This window comes from Rattus rattus, chromosome 2 (genome assembly GCF_011064425.1).
Source record: "Rattus rattus isolate New Zealand chromosome 2, Rrattus_CSIRO_v1, whole genome shotgun sequence".
Taxonomy (NCBI): Eukaryota; Metazoa; Chordata; class Mammalia; order Rodentia; family Muridae; genus Rattus; species Rattus rattus.
Window position 1 is genome coordinate 160,324,628 of NC_046155.1, and position 23,338 is coordinate 160,347,965.

The 23,338-nt window shown below is 44.4% G+C and overlaps 1 protein-coding gene across 1 annotated transcript in view; it reads right to left on the bottom strand.

Annotated features, from left to right (window-relative positions):
- The window catches only part of LOC116892249 (meiosis regulator and mRNA stability factor 1-like), a 33,492-nt gene that overhangs the window by 5,959 nt on the left and 4,195 nt on the right, over positions 1 to 23,338 (bottom strand). Inside the window, 21 exon segments of the mRNA XM_032893820.1 lie at positions 713 to 846; positions 960 to 1,102; positions 2,582 to 2,802; positions 4,403 to 4,578; positions 5,099 to 5,218; positions 5,305 to 5,541; positions 9,576 to 9,656; positions 10,757 to 10,935; positions 12,364 to 12,553; positions 13,648 to 13,806; positions 13,893 to 14,047; positions 14,229 to 14,426; positions 14,428 to 14,460; positions 14,462 to 14,577; positions 14,580 to 14,658; positions 17,425 to 17,597; positions 18,833 to 18,950; positions 20,735 to 20,961; positions 22,360 to 22,534; positions 23,256 to 23,298; positions 23,300 to 23,337. Of these exon segments, the coding sequence (XP_032749711.1) occupies positions 713 to 846; positions 960 to 1,102; positions 2,582 to 2,802; positions 4,403 to 4,578; positions 5,099 to 5,218; positions 5,305 to 5,541; positions 9,576 to 9,656; positions 10,757 to 10,935; positions 12,364 to 12,553; positions 13,648 to 13,806; positions 13,893 to 14,047; positions 14,229 to 14,426; positions 14,428 to 14,460; positions 14,462 to 14,577; positions 14,580 to 14,658; positions 17,425 to 17,597; positions 18,833 to 18,950; positions 20,735 to 20,961; positions 22,360 to 22,534; positions 23,256 to 23,298; positions 23,300 to 23,337 (2,995 nt within the window).

A 23,338-nucleotide genomic window follows, 5' to 3' on the forward strand; every position in this document is an offset into this window, starting at 1 on the left:
TGAACTACAACAAGTAGGAAGACAAATGCCACGTTCCTCTGTGTTTGTTTTCTTCCAAAATATGCACAGTAAAATAATTCTCAGAGCTAAAATGGATTCTCCATCAGCTCTCAGACTCTAGAAATATGCTCATAGTTGAGAAGCATTTAACAAAATGCTGGTTATGGCTTCTCTCCTTTGAGTAGATTCTTTGCCTGTCTGCCTGCCTGCCTTTTTTTCTTCGGGACAGGGTTTCTCTGTGTAGCCCTGGCTGTCCTGGAACTCACTCTGTAGACTAGACTGGCCTTGAACTCACAGAGATCAGCCTGCCTCTGCCTCCCAAGTGCTGGGATTAAAGACACCCCATAACCAGTGTGCTTTCTTACAGGGCACATGACTTCCCCTCTTCCAAAGAACACAGGTTTTGTGCACCAGGTAATGTTACAAGCTGTACTTTCAAAGGAACCATTAAGAGCCACGGAAAGAGAGAGAAGAGTGCACCCTACCACCACCACCACCACCAACAACAACACACACACACACACACACACACACACACAATTAAACCAAATATTCCATTTAAAAGTAAACGATGACTAAGCTCATGCCCACAATCCCAGCACTTAGGAGACTGAGGTCAGAGTGCTACTACAAGCCTGGGCTACACTGTGAAGTCAGGTCTTAAAAGTACAAACAATAGCACCACTAAGATAGACAGCACTCCTCTATATACCTCTTTTTCGGATACAAATGACCATGTTATCATCTTGTTGGGACAAGCAAATAGTTGTGTCTGGGATCTCTGATATTATATCAGTCAAGTCACAAACACCGTATTCCGTGACATCCCAATCCTTTGAGAAACACCTATGTTTTAACATGGGAAATGGGCAAAGAATGAGTACAATCATTGCCACAGTAACAAGCTTTACCAAAAAAACAGCTTTTTTTTCTTTTTTTAAAGCTTCCCATCAACTCACCAGTGATAAGCCTGTGAGAAATCTCTCACAGTGACCTGCTTGCTGGCCTGGGACTTCAGGAGTTTTAGTAAATCCTGAGTGAAGCGTTTCACCTGGGCCCTATGAGTGAGGGTCAGCAGACGCTTGGAGCCCATTCCAAGGATCTGAAAACAAAATTTCTAATTACTTATACTATAAAGAACTCAAAAGATACGTCAACCTTGTCTCTGTCTTTCTTGCTCTTGTCACCTCAGACTATCTCCCTCAAATATAACGCCTGCAATGTGAAATGGACACAATTTCAGTAAGTACAGTTAGAAAGAACCATGACCCTGTCTGGTACCAAAATCATTTGTTTGCTTGTTTTCAAAGTGCCTCAAAAGGTCATGAGTGCAAAGAGGAAGAGCACATGTTCGGTCTGGATAACTAATTTCATCTCTAAAAGACAGATGAAGTTTCAAGCTTTTTTAAACAAGTAGGAAATTATTAAAACACTGTATTCAGGGAAGTCATAGGCAGTCTAGATAGGATCCAATAGACAGTGACTAATGTCCAACTCCTGAAAGGTAGAGCACTTAACACCCTGGTAGGTACCAACTTTGTAAGTGTGTTATGCTCATAGCAGCCCTGTACAATAATGAGCATCATAAAGAACACTGCTGGAAGCTTCCAGGGACTAAGCCACTACCCAAAGACTATACATGGACTGACCCCTGGGCTCCAACTGCATAGGTAGCAATGAATAGCCTAGTAAGAGCACCAGTGGAAGGGGAAGCCCTGGGTCCTGCTAAGACTGAACCCCCCAGTGAACGGGATTGTTGGGGGAGGGCGGTAATGGGGGGAAGGATGGGGAGGGGAACACCCATATAGAAGGGGAGGGGGAGGGGTAAGGGGGATGTTTGAGTGGAAACCAGGAAAGGTAATAACAACTGAGATGTAAATAAGAAATAACCAATTTAATAAAGATGGAGAAAAGGGGGGGGAGAACGCTGCTGGAAAGCAGGTGTCAGCCCCTAAAGACTAGAGGGAAGGGCTGGAGAGATGGCTCAGTGGTTAAGAGCACTGACTGTTCTTCCAGAGGTCCTGAGTTCAATTCCCAGCAACCACATGGTGGCTCACAACCATCTGTAATGAGATTTGATGAAGAAGTTCTGCCGGTTGTGGTGGCGCACACCGGTAGGATTTGCTGAAGGAGGCAGAGGCAGGAGGATCACGAGTTCGAGGCCAGCCTGGGCTACACATTTTAGAGTTGGGGATTTAGCTAAGGGGTAGAGCACTTGCCAAGGAAGCGCAAGGCCCTGGGTTCGGTCCCCAGCTCGAAAAAAAAAAAAAAAAAAAAAAAGAAGTTCTGGTGTGTCTGAAGATAGCAGCAGTGTATTCATATACATAAAATAAATAAAATTAAAAAAAAAAAGACTAGAGGGAAAATGCCCACGGGCCTCTAAGGAATTCTTTTAGGATGGAAATTTGTAGTCTCTTGAAAACATGAGTAGGCTCTTGCATTTTGAAGCAAGCTCTTACAGGCTGTTTAGCCTCAGACTTTCTGAGAGATGAGAACTATTTTGTTCGAGTCTTTAGTTGTAGAGCTGAAGTCACGGAAGAACCCTCCTTTCTTTAAATAGGTAACCCCTTGTATCCTTTACCTGCAACACATGAGGCACAGCTTCTAGTAGTTCAATCAGCTTGGAATAGCCATAGTCTGAAACCCGGCACTGCTTTCCAAAATGGTGGTGGTACGAAGGGATGAAGTTACTGATCGGTAGCATGCAGGATGGTTGGTTCTTTAGTAAATCAATGACTTCTCTGCTGAACTGAATCAGCTGAGGGTTTGTCACAGGGCTTTTAGAACGAAGAAGCCAAGGGTCTAGGAAAGAAAAGCACCCTGAGGCCTTAGGCATGATTTCCCTCGCTCAAGGACTGTTTCATACACTTAGCTCAGGATCCCTGTGCAGCTGTTTCAAGTTTCAGCTTCTACAGGTGGGCACCACGGAACCACATGACCAGACCCTCTTACTACGGGCAGGCAAACCGTTTGCCTTAATTCTCAAAAGGTGTCAAAAAATAGAAGACCACAGAGCACTCTGGGGTTATGTGAAGGTGAACAAGGGCTCCCCAGACCACACTGGCAATATTTCAAGAATCCATTTGTAATTTACTCACCATATTTCTCCCACAGACACCGTATAGATAGGAACCAGGAAGGCGGCCCATGAATTATCCAATAGTGGAGCTGAAATTTTACCCAGAAAGCTATGGGAAACAGTAATCTGGTAACAGGATGGGAAACGGAGGTGGAACCAGATCGATCCACCTACCTCATTACAGCCCTAACAGGACTGGACCATTCTATGAAGACACATTCACAGCAATATTCCTGCCTGTCTCTTAAATGCTATAAATACCAGGTCTGCACCATCAAGTTTTTAAAACCTTAGGCGCTCACACCTGAAAAAAAAAAAAAAAAAAAAGCTCTATCTAAAAAAAGAAAGGTGTTGCAGAGATGGCTCAGTGGTTAAGAGCACAGGATGCTCTTCCAGAGGACCCAGGTTCAATTCTCAGTACCCACATGGCAGCTCACAACTGTCTGTAACTCCAGTTTCAGAGCTTCTGACGCCCTCACACAGACATTCATGGAGGCAAAACACCAATGAACATAAAATACAAATAAATTATTTTTTTTAAAAAAGCCTAAGTAGCGCTGGCATGGTGACAAATGTCCTTACTGTCTGCACTGGGGCAGGGGAGGCTGAAGCGAGAGGATTATGAGTTTAAGACAAGCCTTGATTACATAAGTAAGACACCATCTCTGGTAATAATGATAATGAAGATGATAATAATAAATAAAACTAAAAAAAATCAGATGAAAATCTTTATGGAGAAGTAGAAGGAAGAAGTTTGTGAAGTCAGCACAAGAGGGAGGTTGGGAGCCTCCCGTGGCCCTGTGCAGCCTAAGACAGAGAGGAGAAGTCAGGTTTAGGAAGGAGCTTCTGTCCAGGGCTCCCCCAGAGCTGCTGACACAGGCCAGGCTTCCAGTCACCCTTCTACCTTTAAACAGAGGTGCAAGCCTAAGAAGGAAGACACATTAGGGCCAAAGAAAAGGAAGAGAGAGAGAGAGAGAGAGAGAGAGAGAGAGAGAGAGAGAGAGAGAGAGAGAGAGAGAGTGAGTGAGAGTGAGTGTACACTCATGTATGTGGGAGCTGTTGATCCTGGTATTCAAACTCAGGTTTTCAGGCTTCATGGTGGGTGCCTTTACTCTCTGAGCCATCTTGCTGGCCCGACTTTGGCATCTTCAGAAGTCAGGTTCTACCAAGTCCTTAACACGTCTGGGAAGTTTTAAGATTAAAGGGGACACTTCGGTGAAAATGCTGCTACTGCTTGAAATCAAAGCCAGAGAGAGCTTCCTCCTGTCCTCCCTGTAGACAGGTGGGAGCTTGGGGCTCAACCTCTGCCACTGGCCCACCTACCAGTGTTGGGAGACGGGGGCTTGTTGTGAATCCACTTCACTACTTTGACGCCATTCGGAGCAGTGGCAATGTTCACTCCTGGAATGCAGGTGATGAAGTGCTCTAAGGGGACACCCTTGTGGCTGTCTTGTGTAAATTCTAGGTCACCAAACTCCGCGGCATAGCAATCTGGAAAGCTAAAGGGATGAGAGAATAAGGAAAAGGGCAGTGCAGGCAGCTGCAGCAGGCTTTAACCAGTGTATCTGGTGAGAAGTAGCTGCTGGACACATTCTAAGAGCTGTAGACATCCCTGGGCAGCGTTCAGTAGGGAATTAGATAAAGCACTGTGGGTTGTCAAGGCCACCAAATCTCAAGTTGGCCTTTGTCTGTGGCCCAGAGTGGTTCAATATACTCTAACGATAGAACTGCTTTCCTCCCTTGGCACCTGAACGCAGGTGGAATGGTGCACTCTCGGGGCACTTGTGCAGCCTTCAAATTGGAAGCATCTCTCTCCTGCAACGAAGAAACCGTTCTCACTTTGATGTTTGTGAAATCCAACATAAACCCAGGTTCTTGTTGAGATACTAAGCACACGATCCATTTCTCAAAGCCTCAACCCTAGGACAGAGCCCTCCTTCTACTCCTTGCTTCCATCAGTAGGCAGACTTCAGGAATGACCCTACGAGCACTCTACTCCCAATGGCTAACGTGGCTCACCTCAGCAAAGGCACAGTGCCCTCGTGGGTCTGCAGAAGACTATGAACTTGAGGTGCGAACACTTTCAAAGACAGAACCACAAAAGGAACCTTGTAAGAGTCTGGATCAAATACAAGTTCACTGCAGGAAAGACAGCAAACAGTGAGCGGACTTCTCAGGCGTGGAAAGCATTCCCTGCTCAGACTTTTTGGAGGGCCTTGATGTACCTGAAGTCCTTGTTGGAGCAGTGCTGCTTGCAGACAGGTTCGTGATACTCCAACTGTTCAAAGACAACTAGGCTGCAGTTTGTAGAGGAGCCATCATGAGACTGGGAAGAGCCCAGTGGGTTCTGGTGGGCCTGGCTACTGGGTAAGAGACACACGAGCCGCCCGTTTCCCTGTTGACGGATTGCAATCGTGTCTGTTAATTTGTATAAATCAGACACATTTAACTTGTGTCCATACCTAAGAACAGGAAAGAGATGTTGGTTTAGAATGCTTTCCTTTGATTATGTAGAAATACCTGACCAGCTTCAGAAAACACAGAATGGCTTTCCCATCTCTCCAAGAGTAAAATGAAACTATTGACTGAGTTCGCTCACTCACTCTTGAAGCCACATGACTCCCTGCTGACTACAATAGTACTACCATTTCATAGCTCCTCCCCATGCCAGTGTCCAAGATGCTCTCAACATGTGTCACCTCCAACCACTGCCCCCTGAAATGTACCCCTTTTGAGACCTGTTCGCACCACACTGACCTCAACTTTGGACCACTGTCCTCTGTACCTGGACTCAAGCCTGACCTGGACCTGCTATAGCTGGAGTGTAATGGCCCAGGCTCTGGATGCAGAGAGATTTGAATTCACATGCTGCCTCTACTTCAGCCTTGTATAAACTTAGTTAAGATACACAACCAGCTTGAGTCTCAACTTTGCCGACTTTGAATATTGTGATAACTTGCATCCCATCTGCTAAGTGAAGGCTGAGTATGATTAGGCCTGGGCATTAGTAATTCCTTCCTACCTCTCCAGGTTCTATTCCCAGTGTCCTACATCCATCAAGCTTTTTCTCTACCAACACCAGTCCCCAGAGTCTCCCCACATAGGGAGATATGCGTTCTCTCTGTGCTCTCTTATTCTTAGTCCTAAACTCCTTTAGAGTGAAAATAACTAACCTCTGAGGATTGACATCTATTCAGGCTCTAGCCCCTTCCTCCTTCCAGGCTCTAAGTCCTCAAACCTCACCCCACCACTCCCCAATGTCTGGCATGTTCTCTTTCCACATACTTTCCTTACTTGCCCTTACCCTCTGGGACCTTGCGGATTCTTTGGCCAGTTCTCCCTCCCTTCCACCTCTTCTGGTTCTACCTGATTCCCTGCCCATCATAAACAATGCCTCTTCATCAAATAGCAGCTCTTACTTTCTGAGTCAACATCTTTCACACAGAGCCTACAAAATAGCACTCCAACTCTCTATATCAAGACTCCAAGGACGCCCTGGAACTTTAATGTCCAAAACCAACACTGAACACAACCTTTTACTCAACAAACTGCTTCCTGTTTAACTGTCCCACATTTTACCCTGCCATCTTGCTTCCTACCCAGCACCAGTACTTTAAAGAAGGACTGTCTTTAAAAATTATTTTTGATGTGTATACATGTTTTGCTTACTTGTATGTCTGTGCACCACATGTCTACCTTGATGACCCTAGGAGGTCAGAAAAGGGCATCAGATCCACTGGAGAGAGTTATAAGGTGCTGTGAGCCACCATGTGGGTGCTGGGAATTGAATCTGGGTCTACTGCAAGAGCAGCCAGTGCTCCTCCTAACTGCTGAGCCATCTCTCTAGTTTAGTGGTTCTCGACCTTAATGCTGTGACCCTTTAATACATACAGTTCCTCATGTTGTAGTGACCCCAACCCGTAAGATTATTTTTTGTTATTGCTTCATAACTGTAATCTCGCTACTGTTATGAATTGCAATGTAAATATCTGATATGCAGGATATCTGCTATGTTACCCCTGTGAAAGGGTCATTCAACCCCCAAAGAGGTCACTACATACAGGTTGAGAAGAAATTTTGGAGACAGCCATCTCATGTCTGGCCTTGCACAGCTGATTATGTCTCTCGAATTCCTCTGGCCTCCACTCCCAAATGCTGGCCACCGGGCCTCAAAGAGGCTTAAGTTTTCTGTGGCACATAGTTCCTTGTAGTCCGATTACATCAGCACAAAGTTGGGACTGGTGTAGAACTTGGCTTCTTTTCTTCCTCTCCTTGAGAATAGTTCTTACAACCATACCTCTCTATTCCCCTCCTTCCTCTAATCCACAGGACGGTTGACTCAAGAGTCACTGCCATACTCCCCATGCTACCCAGACTTCTGAAGCGCTCTCTCATCCCTATGCCTCCTTTTCATTGCCATTTCTCTTTGATTCACAGAATTCTAAGGAACTCTTTGGATACAGAACAAATGCAAATCTGCATTTTTTCTGTGGTGCCTCAGCTTTTCCTTCCACTAACACCTGCTCTGTATCTAATTTACACTGGAAACTGAAGATTCTCATTCCTGTCTGAAGTGTAGAGCAAGCTCACAAATGCCATTGGAAGAGTAAGAAACTACTATGCAAAACAAAATAAGGAAGACTTAGCTTTGGAAGCTATGGTGATCTGAGAGAAAACGGTCCCCATAAGCTCTTACCAAGTGGTACTATTCAGAAGTGCGGCCCTGCTGAAGGAGGTGTAGCCTTGTGAGAGTAAGTACATCAGTGGGGCTAGGCTTTGAGGTTTCAGATGCTCAAATCAGGCACGCCGCTCTCTCTCTCTCTCTCTCTCTCTCTCTCTGTCTCTCTCTGTCTCTCTCTCTCTCTCTCTCTCTCTCTCTGTGTGTGTGTGTGTGTGTGTGTGTGTGTGTGTGTGTGTGTGTGTCTTTTTGTAATCTGGATGTAAAACTCTCAATGACAATAATGAATTAAACCAGCTCCAATTAAATGTTTTCTTTTTTAAGAGCCACCATAGTCATGGTGTCTCTTCACAGCAATAGAAACCCTACCTAAGACAGAAGTTGCTAAGCAGAATAAAGGGATTGGTGACCTCAGGGCAAGACCCTCACCCAGTTAAACTTCCACTTTGTGAAAAGAAACTAAAAGGTAAAAGGAACTAAAGAAAAACTTACAGACTGGCATTTAATCCCAGCACTCAGAAGGCAGAGGCTGGTTGATCTTTGAGTTCGAGGTTAGCTTGGTCTACAGAGTGAGTTCCCGGAAGCTAGGCTTAGGAAGAAAGAAATCATTGAAAACCGAAAGCTGGTGAAAATGTAATTGAATAGGGGAACCATATTCCAGGCCCAAGAAGCAGCAGAATTCGGCAGCTTTGGCCACATGGTTCTGAGTTAGACTCAGGATAGAAGAAAGTTATTGCCAAGACTAAGGAACACAACGAAAGCCAAGCATATGTCAGGAGTGTCTCTGCATGAAGGCATAAAAATGCCATTGTGTGAAGCTGACTCCTGGATTGCGTGGAGACCCCAAAATATTGGAGATGCCAAAGCCATGAGATACTTTCTGAGGAAACCTGCTAAGAGTGGGTGGAACCAGCCCAAGAGAAAGAAGTTTTCTGCAGTCAACAAAGCAGAAAGAAGCTGGAGATCTGAAGAACGTTTTGACATCAGACGTGGGTCAGGGAGTTTGGAGTTTGCCCGGCTGGTTTTCAGTCTTGCTTTGGTGCAGTATTTCCTCATTATATCCTATTCCTCCCTTTTGGAATAGCAAGGTATAGTCTGTGCCACTGTATGTTAGAAGCATGTGACCTGCCTTTTAACTTGATTTTCCAGATTACAGTTAAAAGAGATTGCCATGAGTATCAGAGACTTTGAACAGAGGAGTATTGAGATTGTGAAAGACCAGGGACTTTTGAGGTTGGAGTAAATGCATTTTGCATTGCAATATGGCTACAAGTCTATGGGGTGGGCAGGGAGTAGAATGTAGTGGTTTAAATGAAAATGGCTCTTATATATGTCCTTGTTGGAATAGGTGTGGCCTTGTCAGAAAGAGGTGTGTCAACTAAGGGTAGACTTCAAGGTTTCAGAATCTCAAGCCAGGTCCAATGTCTATCTTCCTGCTGCCCGGGGATTCAGATGTAGAACTCTCAGCTATCTCTCTCTAGCACCATGTCTGCCTGCATGCAACCATGATGACAACAGACTAAACTTCTAAAACTGTAAGCCAGCCCCAAGTCAATGTTTTCCTTTAGAAGATCGGCCATTGTCCCGGTGTCTCCTCTCAGCAAGAAAACCCTAACCACGACAGGAACTTAAGTCTAAATTTTCTTAAAAAAAAAAAAGTTGTTAAAAAAATGTTAGATTCAAATTTCCAGTCTAAACAGCACAATCTGCTTTTCGTTCCCTAGTGAGAAGCGCCCACCTTAAGGGCGAGCATGGCAGCTTTATTGCATGGAAGTTACCAGTCACTAGTGCATCAGCAGAACAGTAAGTGGAACTTACTTCTTTTCATAGATGTCTATGAATTTAAAGAGATTCAAACAACAGGCAGGAGCGTCCTGAAGAATAGATATTGTTTCTGTACTGTGGGACAAAATCCATGAGTTAGAGAACAGGCCACCCCCAGATATTACAAAGTATATTTTTTAAAGATTCATAAAATTAACACAATGTCAAGCAAAGTAAACTTACTAGTTCCTGGATGTTACAGTTTACTTTTCAGAAAAGTTAAAAGGAAAATCAAGAGGATTTTTGGGACAAGCCATGAAAAATGATCAATTCCTTCCCTGGGATTCCCTGGGACTCAGGAACACCATGTCCCACATCTGTGTAGCAGAAAACCATGGACTGTCTAAGGACAGGGGACATACGCACTGGGTTTTTAACTCAAAGCGAAGGCAGAGTAGCTTGAATTATCTCTTGCCGTGCGTGGCTTATGTGTTAGATGGACGGGACCGGAATTTCTGCATGTGAGTAGACGTGCAACTGGACATAGTGTCATCTCCATGACCCTTTACAAAAAAGGTACTAAAAAGACTCAAAGACAAACAAAAAGCCCAACCCATAAAGGTGATTAGCCAGGAGCCACAGAATTAGTGGTTTTGCTCCATTTCTCTTCTTTCCCCAAACACTGCAAAAACCTGATTACTTTTATTCTAAGAAACAATAACAACAAACAAAAAATACCCACAACTTTAAATACTAGCCAAGTCCGAATCACAGCGAAGACCCCTGATCTTCCAAAGCTCAGAGTGAATCTTCTTTCACTCGCTCCTCAAAGCAGCATGAGGACCTGCTATTCAGAGTTGCAAGAGCTTTCCTGACTCGGCCAGCAGAAAGACTCTGCACTGGGATTCCGAGGCCGGACTGTTGTATACCTTTCAGGACTCTGTGCTTTACTGTAGAGGTCTGCGAGTCTTAGAACCTGTTCTGGGTATGCAGCCTGCTACTTCACTCCCGAGGGCCTGCCAAGTGCGAGCTGTGTTTGGCTTTTGCTTTAACGACTGGAACAGGAGGCAGAGGGCAGATTTCAAACCCTATCAATTCACAATAACCATACATTGCATATTGCAATCTAGGAGGAATGGGAATGTGATAAAAAAAATCTATTTTTATTATTTTCAAACCATCTGAAGGTCAAGTAGTTATGTCCTGAAGTGCGTGACTAGGGTGTTGGTTTTTACCGGAGTAAAGCGAGTGACTTGTTGGCAGCTCCTGTGGAGAGAGAGACCAGGATCTTCTTGCTGCCGATTTTGTGCCTGTGAAGGCTGTTCATGGCGCAGATCGCATCATGCAGGCTTCTCATCTGCACGAAGGCCTTGAGCTGGTAATCAGTGTGGGGACTGAGCTCAACACTCTTCACCTGCAGCAGGACAAAATAGAACAGCACTGCCAGTATCTACCTCGAGCCTGTCGACTTCGAAAGTTAAAGTGAACTGTTAGGAAATGTGTTAGCAGACGTCAAGGCTTGCACAAGGTTAACTTGTCTGAATGAGATATTACAAGTGACAAAGTGAAAGCGATCTTCAAAGAAGCTCTCCTAGCCAGTCTGCCTTTTGCTCTGGTACATACCGTTCTCAGAGGCAGACTCAGGGAGTTTCTCCAACGCTGCAAAACATTGGGTCTATAAAAGAGGTTTGTTTGTTTGTTTGTTTGTTTAAGTAAGCTGGATACATTGAGATGTAGCCAACAGTATTTTAGACCGGTGGATCTCCACCTGCAGGTCTAGACCCCTTTGGTAGTTAAATAACCCTTTCAAAGGAGTATCATATCAGATGTCCTACAGATCAGATATTTACATTATGATTCATAAGAGTAGCAAAATTAGTTACGAAGTAGCAGTGAAATGATTTTAGGTTTGGAAGTCACCACAACATGAGGAACTGCATTAAAGGGCCAGCCTTAAGAAGACTGAGAACCACTGCTTTAGGCTTTCTGTATTTCTGCACGTAGCTCAAAGTAAGCCCCTCTATCTATGACAGGCCCTTCTCATGGCTAGTTTTACTTTCTGTGGGGTGATGTCATAAAGACTATGTATTCTATATATTTCTTTTTTGTTTAAAGATAGGAGTACACTGTCGCTGTCTTCAGACACACCAGAAGAGGGCATTAGATTCCATTACAGATGGTTGTGAGCCACCATGTGGTTGCTGGGAATTGAACTCAGGACCTCTGGAAGAGCAATCAGTGCTCTTAACCACTGAGCCATCTCTCCAGCCCCCTCTATATTTCTTCTAACACAGAGAAGGGCAAAGAAGCTCAAACCTGCCCAGCCATACCCATGTCCCAGTTATGGCTTTGTGTCCAATTAGGTCCTCTGGCATTGAGCTCCACCAGTTCAATAAAACCAGCAAGGACAGGAACAGGGCCAGGAGGGGTTGTACAGCTGGAGAAACAGCTCAACAGTTAAGAGCTTACACCACTCTTTCCCTGGTCTTCCAGAGGACCAGGTTCAGTCAAAGCATCAATATAGGGCAGCTTAAAACCTCCTGAAACTTTGGCTCCAAGAGATCTGAAACCTCTAGCCTCCAAGGGCACCCATATATGTGTGCACATACCCCACACAAATGCATCCACAGAACTAATTTAAAAATTAATCTTTTTCAAAAAGCCAAAGAGTGAAGCTGAGTATTGTGGATTATGCCTTTCATCATATCAACTGGGAAGTTGAGGCAGAAAGACTGTCACAGGTTTGAAGCCAGTCTGAGCTCAGAGTTGAGATTCTGTCTTGAAAATCCGACCCATTCCCAAAATTCCAAGCCAATTACCCAAGTAACAAGACTTAAGTTACCTGGCCATGCTTGGAGAAGGCTTCCTGGAGAAGCTGCTGCAGCTCCTTCCGGGACAGCCTGTAGTCCACATTGCTGACCTGGATGTCAACGCCGTTTGCAAATGGGTCTGAGCAGTCAGCAGTGCTGCTGGGATTGGCAATGTTGAAAGCGAGTGGCGAGGCGGTGTTCAAAGGGTTTGGAGACATACTCCTGGAGAGAACAGATAAGATACAAATCATCCTGTGGTCTGGGGTTCTGCTACTCTGACTGTCTGAAGCTACTGATGAAGAGACTTTCCTATTTGATGTTGCAACGTGTTTTCCCTTAAACCCTATGCTGATCGAGGCTTAACATCTAAAGTGCAAGTGAACCTCAATAAAAAAAATTATTCGATATCAAATGTTATGTCACAGAAATATTTAAAGCAAAAAGGAATAAATATTCCTTAGGAAGCCTTGCTGAATTGAAACTCTACTCCAAGCATTTTAGTCTTACAAGTTTAGGCTCTAATGTTTAATTTGAACCTCCTCGGACTGAAGGCAGGCTCTAGTGTCAACGGTTACACGAGAAATTATACATTTCCTTTCTGCAGTACTTTTTAAAAAATAAAAACTGTTGGAGACAGAGACTCACTATATAGCTTTTGCTGTCCTGAAATTCACTATGTAGACCAGGCTGGACTCGATCTCCCAGAGATCTAAGATCACTATCTCTCAAGCGCTAGGATCAACAATGTGCGACACTGTACTTGGCTTTTGCAGTGATTCTTAACTAGCTTTCTACAGAAAATGCAGTGTGAGAACCGGTCTTATAGCAGCCCCGTCTGCCAATTCTCACAAAGTGGGTTTCCAGCGGCCTTCTACGAAGTACCATATTGAGAGCCGCCAATGTACATCTCATTTTGGCTTCCCTGGACAAAAATAGTGTAAGGTATTATTTGCCTAGTTGGTAGTTTTTATTCAAGGCCTTGATCAGTTACCCAGGCTGGCCTTCAACTCATCAGGCTTGTGAGCCTCCTGCCTCGGCCTCCCAAATTCTGAAAAATACAGGCATGCACACCACAGCTGAGCACGAGGACATCCTAATGCTCTTCCCTGTTCACATGGACTCACCTAGCTTTCCAAATGGAGGACAATGGAGGAAAGCACTGCCCCGGAATACAGCTATGGTGGCCTGAAGGGGAGGGCCTGGGAATATCAGCTATGGTGGTCTGAAGGGAGGGGCTGGCAGTGAGGGTCTCTAACTCAGAGATCTAGAACCTTCCTGTTGCACAGCCATCCCATGGGTGAGAAAGCTGGACTTACCTCGGAGACCAAGACTGAGGGGTGAGCAGAGGACTGACTTGCCTTGAGGTGATCAGCTGGCTGAAGGCAGATGGGTAGCTCACTTGGAAGACAGTCCCCTCTCTCTTTTTCTTCTCTACGGGAGAGCTGGCAATGCTCTGGGGACTGAGATTCTCTTTTCTAACAGGAAGGAGAATTTAAGAGTAATGTCACGGGTCTCCATAATTTCACAGAAGCATCTCCCACAAAAGAAAAACTGGACATACTTCTGACTGCTTCTTTGAAGTGGCTCCGTCACACCTGTGTTATTCGGTGTGGGCACTGAAGCGGTTGGGCCACCGTTAGGCAGTGTGGCCAGCCTCCCATGGCCTTGCTGGTGGTCACAGTTTCTATGGCCAGGCTTTGGTTCCATTCGGCAGAGCTCCTGTCAAGACGCAAGTATGGCGGCCTTAAACCTCGGTACCTCAGATGGGTGAGATTCTACACAGAGTAAAATGACAAGTAAGAGGATACAACAGGAGCCAGCAGGCCTGGGGCACACAGAAAGAAACCAAACCTGCCATAAACTTCATAAGCGAGAGAGGTCAAAATTATCTGTAAACCTTTAAAAGTTTTTTTTTTTTTTTAATTTTTGTAGCAGATCCAAAATTTGCCTGCAACCCTTTCCCAGGCCTGGCTTTGGCACTGGGTGACCGATTACTTGTGTCTTTGATGAGGCACAATTTTGTGTTCTTAACTTTTTGGGGAGACTTGGCTTTATTGGCAATAACATTTGAACTCTTGGCTTCAAAGAATTCTCCATGTTTTTGGAGTGAAGGATACAATGATCCTGTTTGCCAAAGACATCGTCGTTTTCCATTTGCTTCTGGGCCCGCTCGGCGCCATCTTGGTTTATGAAGCGGAGAATGGCGCGGCAGCCTGTGGTACTTAGCTCCTTGCCACCACAGTTACTGAGAGGCGCCTGAGCCTGCTGCTGATGCTCCTGCCATCTTTATTTGCTGGCAGGTTGTAAACATAGAGTAGAGTGTGGCACTTCGAGCATTGGAAGAAAAGTGTTAGATCATGTTTGACCTAAAGTATACATTCAAGTTCAAAACCAGAACAAGTGCCGTTCCCACTGCAGCTAATACACAAGGGGAAAGAACACAACTTTGACGGGAGAGGGGAAACCTATTCAGTGTAGTGTCGTTCCCAATAATCAGCTAGGCACAGCTATAGTGAGACATTCCGTTTCTATACAATGTCCAGAAAAATGTCAACCTAGAGCTGGGTGACTAGCTGCCTGGGGTGACGAGGGGTCACCACTGACTGGCCGACATCACATGGAAACCATTGCAAACTGAAGGTACAACCAGTGAATGTTAAAAACCAATGGAATGTCCTTGTTGGTCAATAGCCTGGAACTTCTGTGATTAGAACGCTTCCAGATAACCTGGAATGCATGCATCAAGAAACAAAACAGCTCGGATGCTCGGAAAATGAAGACAACTGTGCAGAGGCTAAAACTGGGAGCCACAGAAAAATATTCAAGGGCAACAGCAGCAAAAGAAAAGGAGATTTGCTTTTTTAAAAAAAAAAAAAAAGATTTAGTAAGGTCAACTACATATGCAGATAGTACTTTTTAACCTGTCACGCATCTCAAGGAGATATTTGCACTCCTCAATGATAAGACTAGGAATCAATACTACTTTCTTGGATGGCAAGAAAGACTTTGCCAGTGACTTCTAACCCAGAGCTACCACAGCTGAGAATGGAGGCTCCAAAGACTCCCTGGATGAGCTCCTCTGTAGAAACATGTCCAGTAACAGGCAGACTGTTTAAACAAACCAATGGCCAGACACGCACGCTATCAGTCTGTGTTCATTTTTGTTTACTTTGGTTTTCGAGACAGACAGGGTTTCTCTGTGGTTGCCCTGGCTGTCCTGAAAGTAGTTCTGTAGACCAGGCTAGCCTCAAGCTCAACAGATCTGCCTGCCTCTGCCTGCTGAGTCCTGGGATTAAAGGCATGCACCACCACCACCCAGCTTGTCAGCCAGCATTCTAATGGGAGATTCATACCAATATTTTATGTGGACACAGAAGTGCACCCAAGTTATGACATTAAGTTGCAAAAAAAAAAAAAGACATGTGACTTAAATTATTTTTTAACATTTGGAGAACAGCACTAACATAAACAGTGGTCCCCTCAAGGTAGGCCTGTGAGGTTCTGTGCTCTAAATGTTGTTTTTGTTTTTATACAGACATTACTTTTGTATTGGGAACTTCCTTTTCACGTGGGTTATGTCAACCAGTCATCCATAAAACCTCACCCTTCCTGTGACACCTGCAACTCAAAGCCCAGGCAAAGCTAGCACAGCTTATTAAAAGGCTGGGCTGAAGCCCAGGAAAGAAACACTGCGCCACTCTGGTGAATGAGAAAGCATCCCACGTGACTGAATATTCTGGATAGCTGGTCTTTTTAAATCATAAGACCTCCCACGTGGTCAAGCTCTCTGCCAAAATACAACTGAGTTGATGGCCATGTGCAGTTAGAGAGCACAGGGCAGATTAGAAGGCAGGTGATGCAGCTCTGGTCACAGGTCCCCGAAACGAAAGTGATGAGATGAGAAAGAGGCTCAAAAGGCCGCAGTAGGCTGCGATGCTGTCCCTTAGACTAGAGTCTGCAACCTCCAATGTGAATCATCCCTCACGTGGTTTTGATCAGGATAGACCCTGGGCTTGCTGGCATCCGGTACTAGCAGGGAACACTAACTTCTACCTCCTCCTGTGATGACACTGGATGCCATCCTTTCTTCTTGTTTTTGAGATTAAGGTCTCCCTATGCAGCCCAGGTTAGCCTGGAACTTGTGAGACACTGCTTCTAACTTGTAACTGTTGAGATTATGAGATTACAATTACATGTCCCAAGTACTGGGTTGGACATGATCTTTTATAAAACACATCTGCAACCATAGTTATCTTTTTTTTTTTTTTTTTTTGGTTTTTTTTTTTTTGGGGGTGGGCAAACCCCGGGCCTTTCTTCCTAGCAAGCTCTTTACCACTGGCCTAAATCCCCAACCCCCACCTATCTAAACCCCCCCCCCCCACAGTTATCTTTTTAAATTATATATTAAAAACGCATTTAATGTCTGGGGCAGTCATTCTCCTGGTGCACCTACATGGAAGTCTTTTTCATCAGTGTTAGGATTTCTTTCCGATGTTATACATTCCCCCAAAGGTATACACTATGGTTCAGCACTGTGGCAATCATCCTTATCCCAAATCGATTCTAGCAGAAATGTTGAGCCTGGGAATGTGTTCACACTCTCCTAATATGTGTGCCCTATTAACACCCAATGGCACCCATGCATGACAAGAAACACACAGGAAAAAAGGCATTTTCTGGCAGCTTAGGGAAAAAAATTGCCGAGATGCACAATTGCTCTGTTATCTGAAGGCTGACACACAAGTGTGTGAGCTCTTGCCATGTTCTTTACTCTTAATGCCTGGAGCAAATGATGCTTCTTCCACTGTCTCATCCATTTGACATTAAGTGCCTCAAGGCTTGGGGACAATGACAAGTGCCTATCTCTGAAGTAAAGTTGGCTCTCTAGGCAAGTCTGAAAGGCATTACAAGAAAACTCATCTGTACCTGTTCAAGACAAGACTTTGTGGTTGTTAAGCTTATTTCAAACTCTAATCAACCTCTCACAAAAACCAACACCCCTGGGCTTGGTGACCCCTTACCAAGCAAGGGCAGTCTCTCAGCCTCCAAAACCTATCACTAGGAAACAGCAAAAGCAACAGAAACCCACTCACAGGAATCTTCAGTGGTAACCTGGGGGATAGATCAGAAGTGAACTCTTCAAATCTGATCAGCTGGTTAGCATGATGCAACAAGGCTTCAGAGGCCTGGTCTTTATGGACCAAAATGATGTGGAAACCATGCCGGTGCCTGAGATCACTGAGTTCTAATGCAAACTTGACATCAGCTGAAAGAAGAAACAAACAGTATTAGAAACATTCAACAGAGACAGCCCTGAACGGCTAACGTCGTGTCCAAGACAGGCAGGCCTGGCTCAGGGTCAGTCACTCTCCTCTTTTTGAACAGGAGCACATTTTCTCATGAAGGGTTAAACATGACAGGGCAATCATATCACACACCCAAGACTCAGCTACCTTCTAATATTAACAGGGAGCAGGTATTAACATGTTGGGGAGATGCAAATCTGAAAATTATTCATCTTGCACTTTTTTTTTTTTTAATTCTTTTTTTCGGAGCTGGGGACCGAACCCAGGGCCTTGCGCTTCCTAGGCAAGCACTCTACCACTGAGCCAAATCCCCAACCCCCATCTTGCACTTTTTAAGTTATAATACTGGGGGAGGGGAAGCACTCACTTCCATATACACAAAATAAAACAATTTTCTTTCTTTTTTTCAATGAGGAGCATCATTTATTTTTATTTTTGATCTCCACAGTGATTTAGCTTGTATGTATTCTTTTTTTCCCCCATCTTTATTAAATTGGCTATTTCTTATTTACATTTCAAATGTTATTCCCTTTCCTGGTTTCCAAGTCAACATCCCCCAGTCCCTCTCCCTCCCCTTATCTATGGGTGTTCCCCTTCCCATCCTCCCCCCATTACCGCCCTCCTTCCAACAATCCCATTCACTGGGGGTCCAGCCTTGGCAGGACCAAGGGCTTCCCCTTCCACCGGTACCCCTACTAGGCTATTCATTGCTACCTGTGCAGTTGGAGCCCAGGGTCAGTCAAACCATTTTCTTGAATAAACTGGCCCTGCGATAACTCATGGAGAACAACTAAAAACTTAGATTCTTTGTTTTCTCTCTTAAGTTTTTCAGTTAAGGGGCTGGGGATTTAGCTCAGTGGTAGAGCGCTTATCTAGGAAGCGCAAGGCCCTGGGTTGGTCCCCAGCTCCAAAAAAAAAAAAAAAAAAAAAAAAAAAAAAAAAGTTTTTCAGTTAAGTGTTCTCTATGTAGCACAGGCCGGCCCTTCATGCTCAATCCTCCTGCCTTAGCCTCCTACATACTGAGATTATAGTGGTAAGCCCCAGCAAGCTGCAGACTCAGCCATTTCTCAAAACAGCTGCAAGCAATCATCACTGCACACCCTGTGTTCGCAGCTCTGTGGTCCTTTGGCTGGTCGTTTCTGGTAATTCCCATGCAGTCAGTGTGGCTAGAACCAATAAATGCTTCAACACTTACTTGACACAAGAACCACAGTAGCCGGAGCAGTGTGTGTATTTGCAAACCTTCGAAGGCTCTGGCGGAGTTTGTCAACAGCAGCATTCTTGGCAGTAGCGTTTATGTGAGCAACAGTGACCTGTGATCATTTATCAAAAGGGCCATTGAACAAGAGCCAGGCGGAAACTGACACACAGTTGGTCCACATTTTTTTAAAAGCAAAGATCTCACTGTGCAGTCCAGACTAGCCTTACATTCTTGATCCTCCTGCCTTAGCCTCCAGAGTTCTGGGTTTATAGAAATGCCATTAACACCTACCCCGAGTAGATAACACACAAAGAAAGAAGCTTTTCCATTATTAGTGTTGGCAATGGGAAACTTACAACTGGATCTCAACTTCAGAACTGGTTCTCCATATTAAAAAAAAAAGTGGAGAAATTATTGTCCTAACTTTCATTTCTAATCGCTTAAACTTTTATCTCCCTTAGGGAAAGCAGGTAGTCACCTTCCAAGTCACCGAGCTTTCTATGATATATTTTGTCCACAGTCTGCAAGTGGTAAGGTTAAGGTACACCGTGAGTTCTGTTTTATCACCAGCCTGTCACCCACCATCTGGAGCCTCCAGATCTGGGGCTGCATGACAGATGGAAGGGAGAATAACATCCCTGAGGAAGCCAAAACCACTGACTCTTAAGACTTAAACAGAGCTGTACCCAAGGCAAAGCACCTCAACCACCTATAATTTTCACTTAGATTTGACAGTTTGTGTAAGAATGTATATCATAGGATATAAAGCATATATCTGTGTGTTGCATATAAAGATATAATTCTATGCTAAAATGAAATGTTGATGGCATTGTTTATTCAAGAGTCAAAACATTTGGATTCTATTATAACTTTTCAGCAGACTTTGAGGTCAGCCTGCCTTGATTTTTTTTAAAGATTTATTATGTATACAGTATCCTACCTGCATGTATGCCTACAGACCAGAAGAGGGCACCAGATCCCATTATAGATGATCATGAGCCACCATGTGGTTGCTGGGATTTGAACTCAGGACCTCTGGAAGAGCAGCCAGTACTCTTAACCACTGAGCCATCTCTCCAGCCCCAGCCTATCTTGATTTAAATTTTAGTTCTTAATGCTTGCATGATGGTGCATGCCTTTAATCTCAGCACTTAGGAAACAGAAGTAGGCAGATGTCTGTGAACTGAAGGCTAGTGTCATCTACATACCAACTTCTAAGGTCAGACAGGGTTATCTGCTAAGACTTTTGTCTCTAAAATATTCTAAGTCTCTCATTTATAGGCAATATAATCACAAAGAAGTGGTTTACTTCTTAGATCGTCTATTGCATCTACAAATACTACATCCATTCTGCATGCCTAGGTCACAGAGCCGGAATGAAGCCAAAGCAGACAGCAAATGCAGCCACTACAGTGCTTAGTGTCAAGATACAAGCAGCGTTACTGAAAGATCAAATGTTTAAATTTCAGCATTCTAGGGAAAAGTGTGTGGCTTTCTCTCATCAGAAAACAGCATAAAAAAAAAAAATACCATCACTAAAACCAAACAGGAATTGGAATTTTAAGCACAATTCCCCAAATAATCAAACATACTTATTCTGCTAACACAGCAAATTAACATTTTTTAAAATTTCATTATTTTAAATTTTCTATGCGTGTGGGTGTTTTGCCTGCATGTATGTTTGTGTACCACATATGTGTCTGGCATGTACAGAGGTCAGAAGAGGGTGTCGGATGCCTGGGACTGAAGTTACACACAGATAGCTGTTAGCCACCATGTGGGTTCTGGGAACTAACTCCAGTCCTCTGGAAGTCAGGGCAGAGAACTGCTCTGGCCCTCAGCAGATTACAAAGCTTAAAACAAACAAACAAAGAAACAACAACGAAGAAACCTTACCTGACAATTATTCAGCTCTTGAATAACTTCCTTTTTTTCTTTACTGATGTCGCACACACAGATAAACTCTGCTTCTCTGTGTCCTCTAAAAAACTTCTCACGGATTCTCTGTACAACAGTTGTTGCTGACCAGCCAGAGGGCACTGAGCAGTTTTCAATATCCCAGAAAACACCAATGGGGGGGAGGGTCTCCAGCACCTGTCCAGCGACTGCAACTTCTGGTGATCCTTAAGAAACGTTAGTACTTTCGAGTCACACAAAGTGCAAAGGAAACAGTAAGCTGAATTAGCACAGATAACTGCCGGTCATTCTAAAGAGCAGAGACAGCAAATTACTGCCTGTCTTTAGGTCTAAGGATACCAACTTCACTGGCTAACCTAAGGAGCAACGGTGACATTCCAACGACATGCGGAGGCCACTCCTATTTTCAGTAGCAGCAAACCTACAGAGTGGTGTCATGACCTCATCTCCAGCTGCCCATGGTGCTTCTCCAATGATGACCAGAAACTGAGTGGATGCTAAGGTCCCTGGCCTGCTTCCACCTCAGTATAGGCCTGGCTTCCTCTTGGGTAGGGAAGACATTGAAAAGACCATCAAAGAGAAACTAGCACTGCTTCTCACTTGAAACTACTCTGGTACATTGTGTACATCTGGCTTAACCTTTCAGAGACGTTCTCTTCAAGAAAATGTCACAGTAGCTGCTTTATAGGGAAATGATTTTGCCTGAGAACACTCAGGTCTCAAATACGATTGATAACGGCACTACAGCCAGGCAGTGGTGGTGCACGCCTTTAATCCCAGCACTCGGGAGGCAGAGGCCGGACCTCTGTGAGTTTGAGGCCAGCCTAGTGTATGCAGAGGATTCCACAGCCAGGGCTACACAGAGAGACTCTACCCTGTCTCAAAATCAAAACCAAACATACAACTTAAGCGAGCTCAAGTCTCTGACAGCACTGAATCTAATAGACTTCCCATTTCTCTGTCCAAATTCTGGTCTCAAACAGCCTCAACCCAACGAAGGCCTATAATCAAAAAGGTTGTTGCCAAATGAGATACAGGAAGTCTCACATATACTTTAAAACACAAATGTGGGACTAGAGAGATGGCTCAGAGGTTATGAGCACTGCCTGCTCTTCCAAAGGTCCTTAGTTCAATTCCCAGCAACCACATGCCCTCTTCTAGTGTGTCAGAAGATAGCAACATATGTTTGTACTCACATAAATAAAATAAATAAATCTTTAAACACACACACACACACACACACACACACACACACACAAATGCACCCTTAGAATCACAAGGAAGTTTTTAGAGGCAATTAAATACAACATTTGTGTCAAATATTGGGAACAGCCCGAATGGAGGCTGTGAAGATGGGTAAGTGCTCAAGAACACTTGATGCCCTTGCAGACATTTGTTCAGTCCCTAGCACAGGCATGGTGGCTGATGGTCTTCTCTAACTCCACTTCCAGGGGATCCAGCGCCCCCCTCTGGCCCCCACAAGCAGCAGGCACATTCAGTAAGTTTACACACATGCGTGCAAAACACCATACACATGAAATAAAAACAAATCTTGGGAGGGAGGGAGACTCAAATGCACCTTTTAATGCTACACCATTATTTACCAAATTTTGAAGGAGCTTGGCCTAGACTGGTTGCCAACAACAATGGGGTCTCCTTTTCCATCCCTTTTGTTCCACAGCGATTACACAGAGGAATAGCTCGAGGGGCAGGCTGTATACTTGGAGGTGGTATATTCGGCCAGATTTTAGCAGCATCAGTTATGCTATTTCTTGCTGGCTGTTTTAATTAAATATATATAGGAAGACGTTTTAGACACACCAATACAGAACTCATATACAACTGAACCATCGTTCTAAACCTTTCACCTTCCTACCTGCTGACCTCTGATAAAGTGTATTTTCAGACGGTCTTGATCAGCACAATCAGCTACCAATCCAGTTTCATCTCAAGAAGCAACTTGAAATGAGCGGGAACCTGGTTCAAATGCTCAGTCCTTTCCAACCTGGGCATGCCTCTGATGTGAAGGAGAGCCAACATGCACCTCCAATAAATGGCAGGAAAGCCTTTCTTTGAACACTAGTGTGATGGGAGCCGAGTTTCAAGTTCCTCGTATTACAAAAAGACATGTGTAGTTACTTTCCTGCTGAGACGGGCCCCGTGTATAAGCTAAATTTAAGTTATATTCAACTAACCGCATCCTAGAGAAGGGCGAAACAGATCACGGACTGCAAGCTAAGGTGCCCTGTAGGACATGACTTTCTTATGACCAGAGGCTCTAAAAGCACAGGCTAATCATGTTAACTACATTGCGCTTTTTTGGGAGGCCTCCCACTTTGCCCTTTTTGCATCTTTCAGCCCCAGAAGCAGCTACACTGATGGAGTGTGATCAACATCATGAAGAATCTTTGTCCCAGTGCTCAATAAAGATATGGCGAGGGAAAGCCATTTAACAGAACCAAACCTCATCTCCCCCAGATAAAGAATAAAAGATACAGACCTTGTTTAGACAGTCTGCACAGTAAAGTGAGCCTTTAACCAAACCGAGGTGCCACATGTAGGTGGAGAGAGTTGGTGCACAAG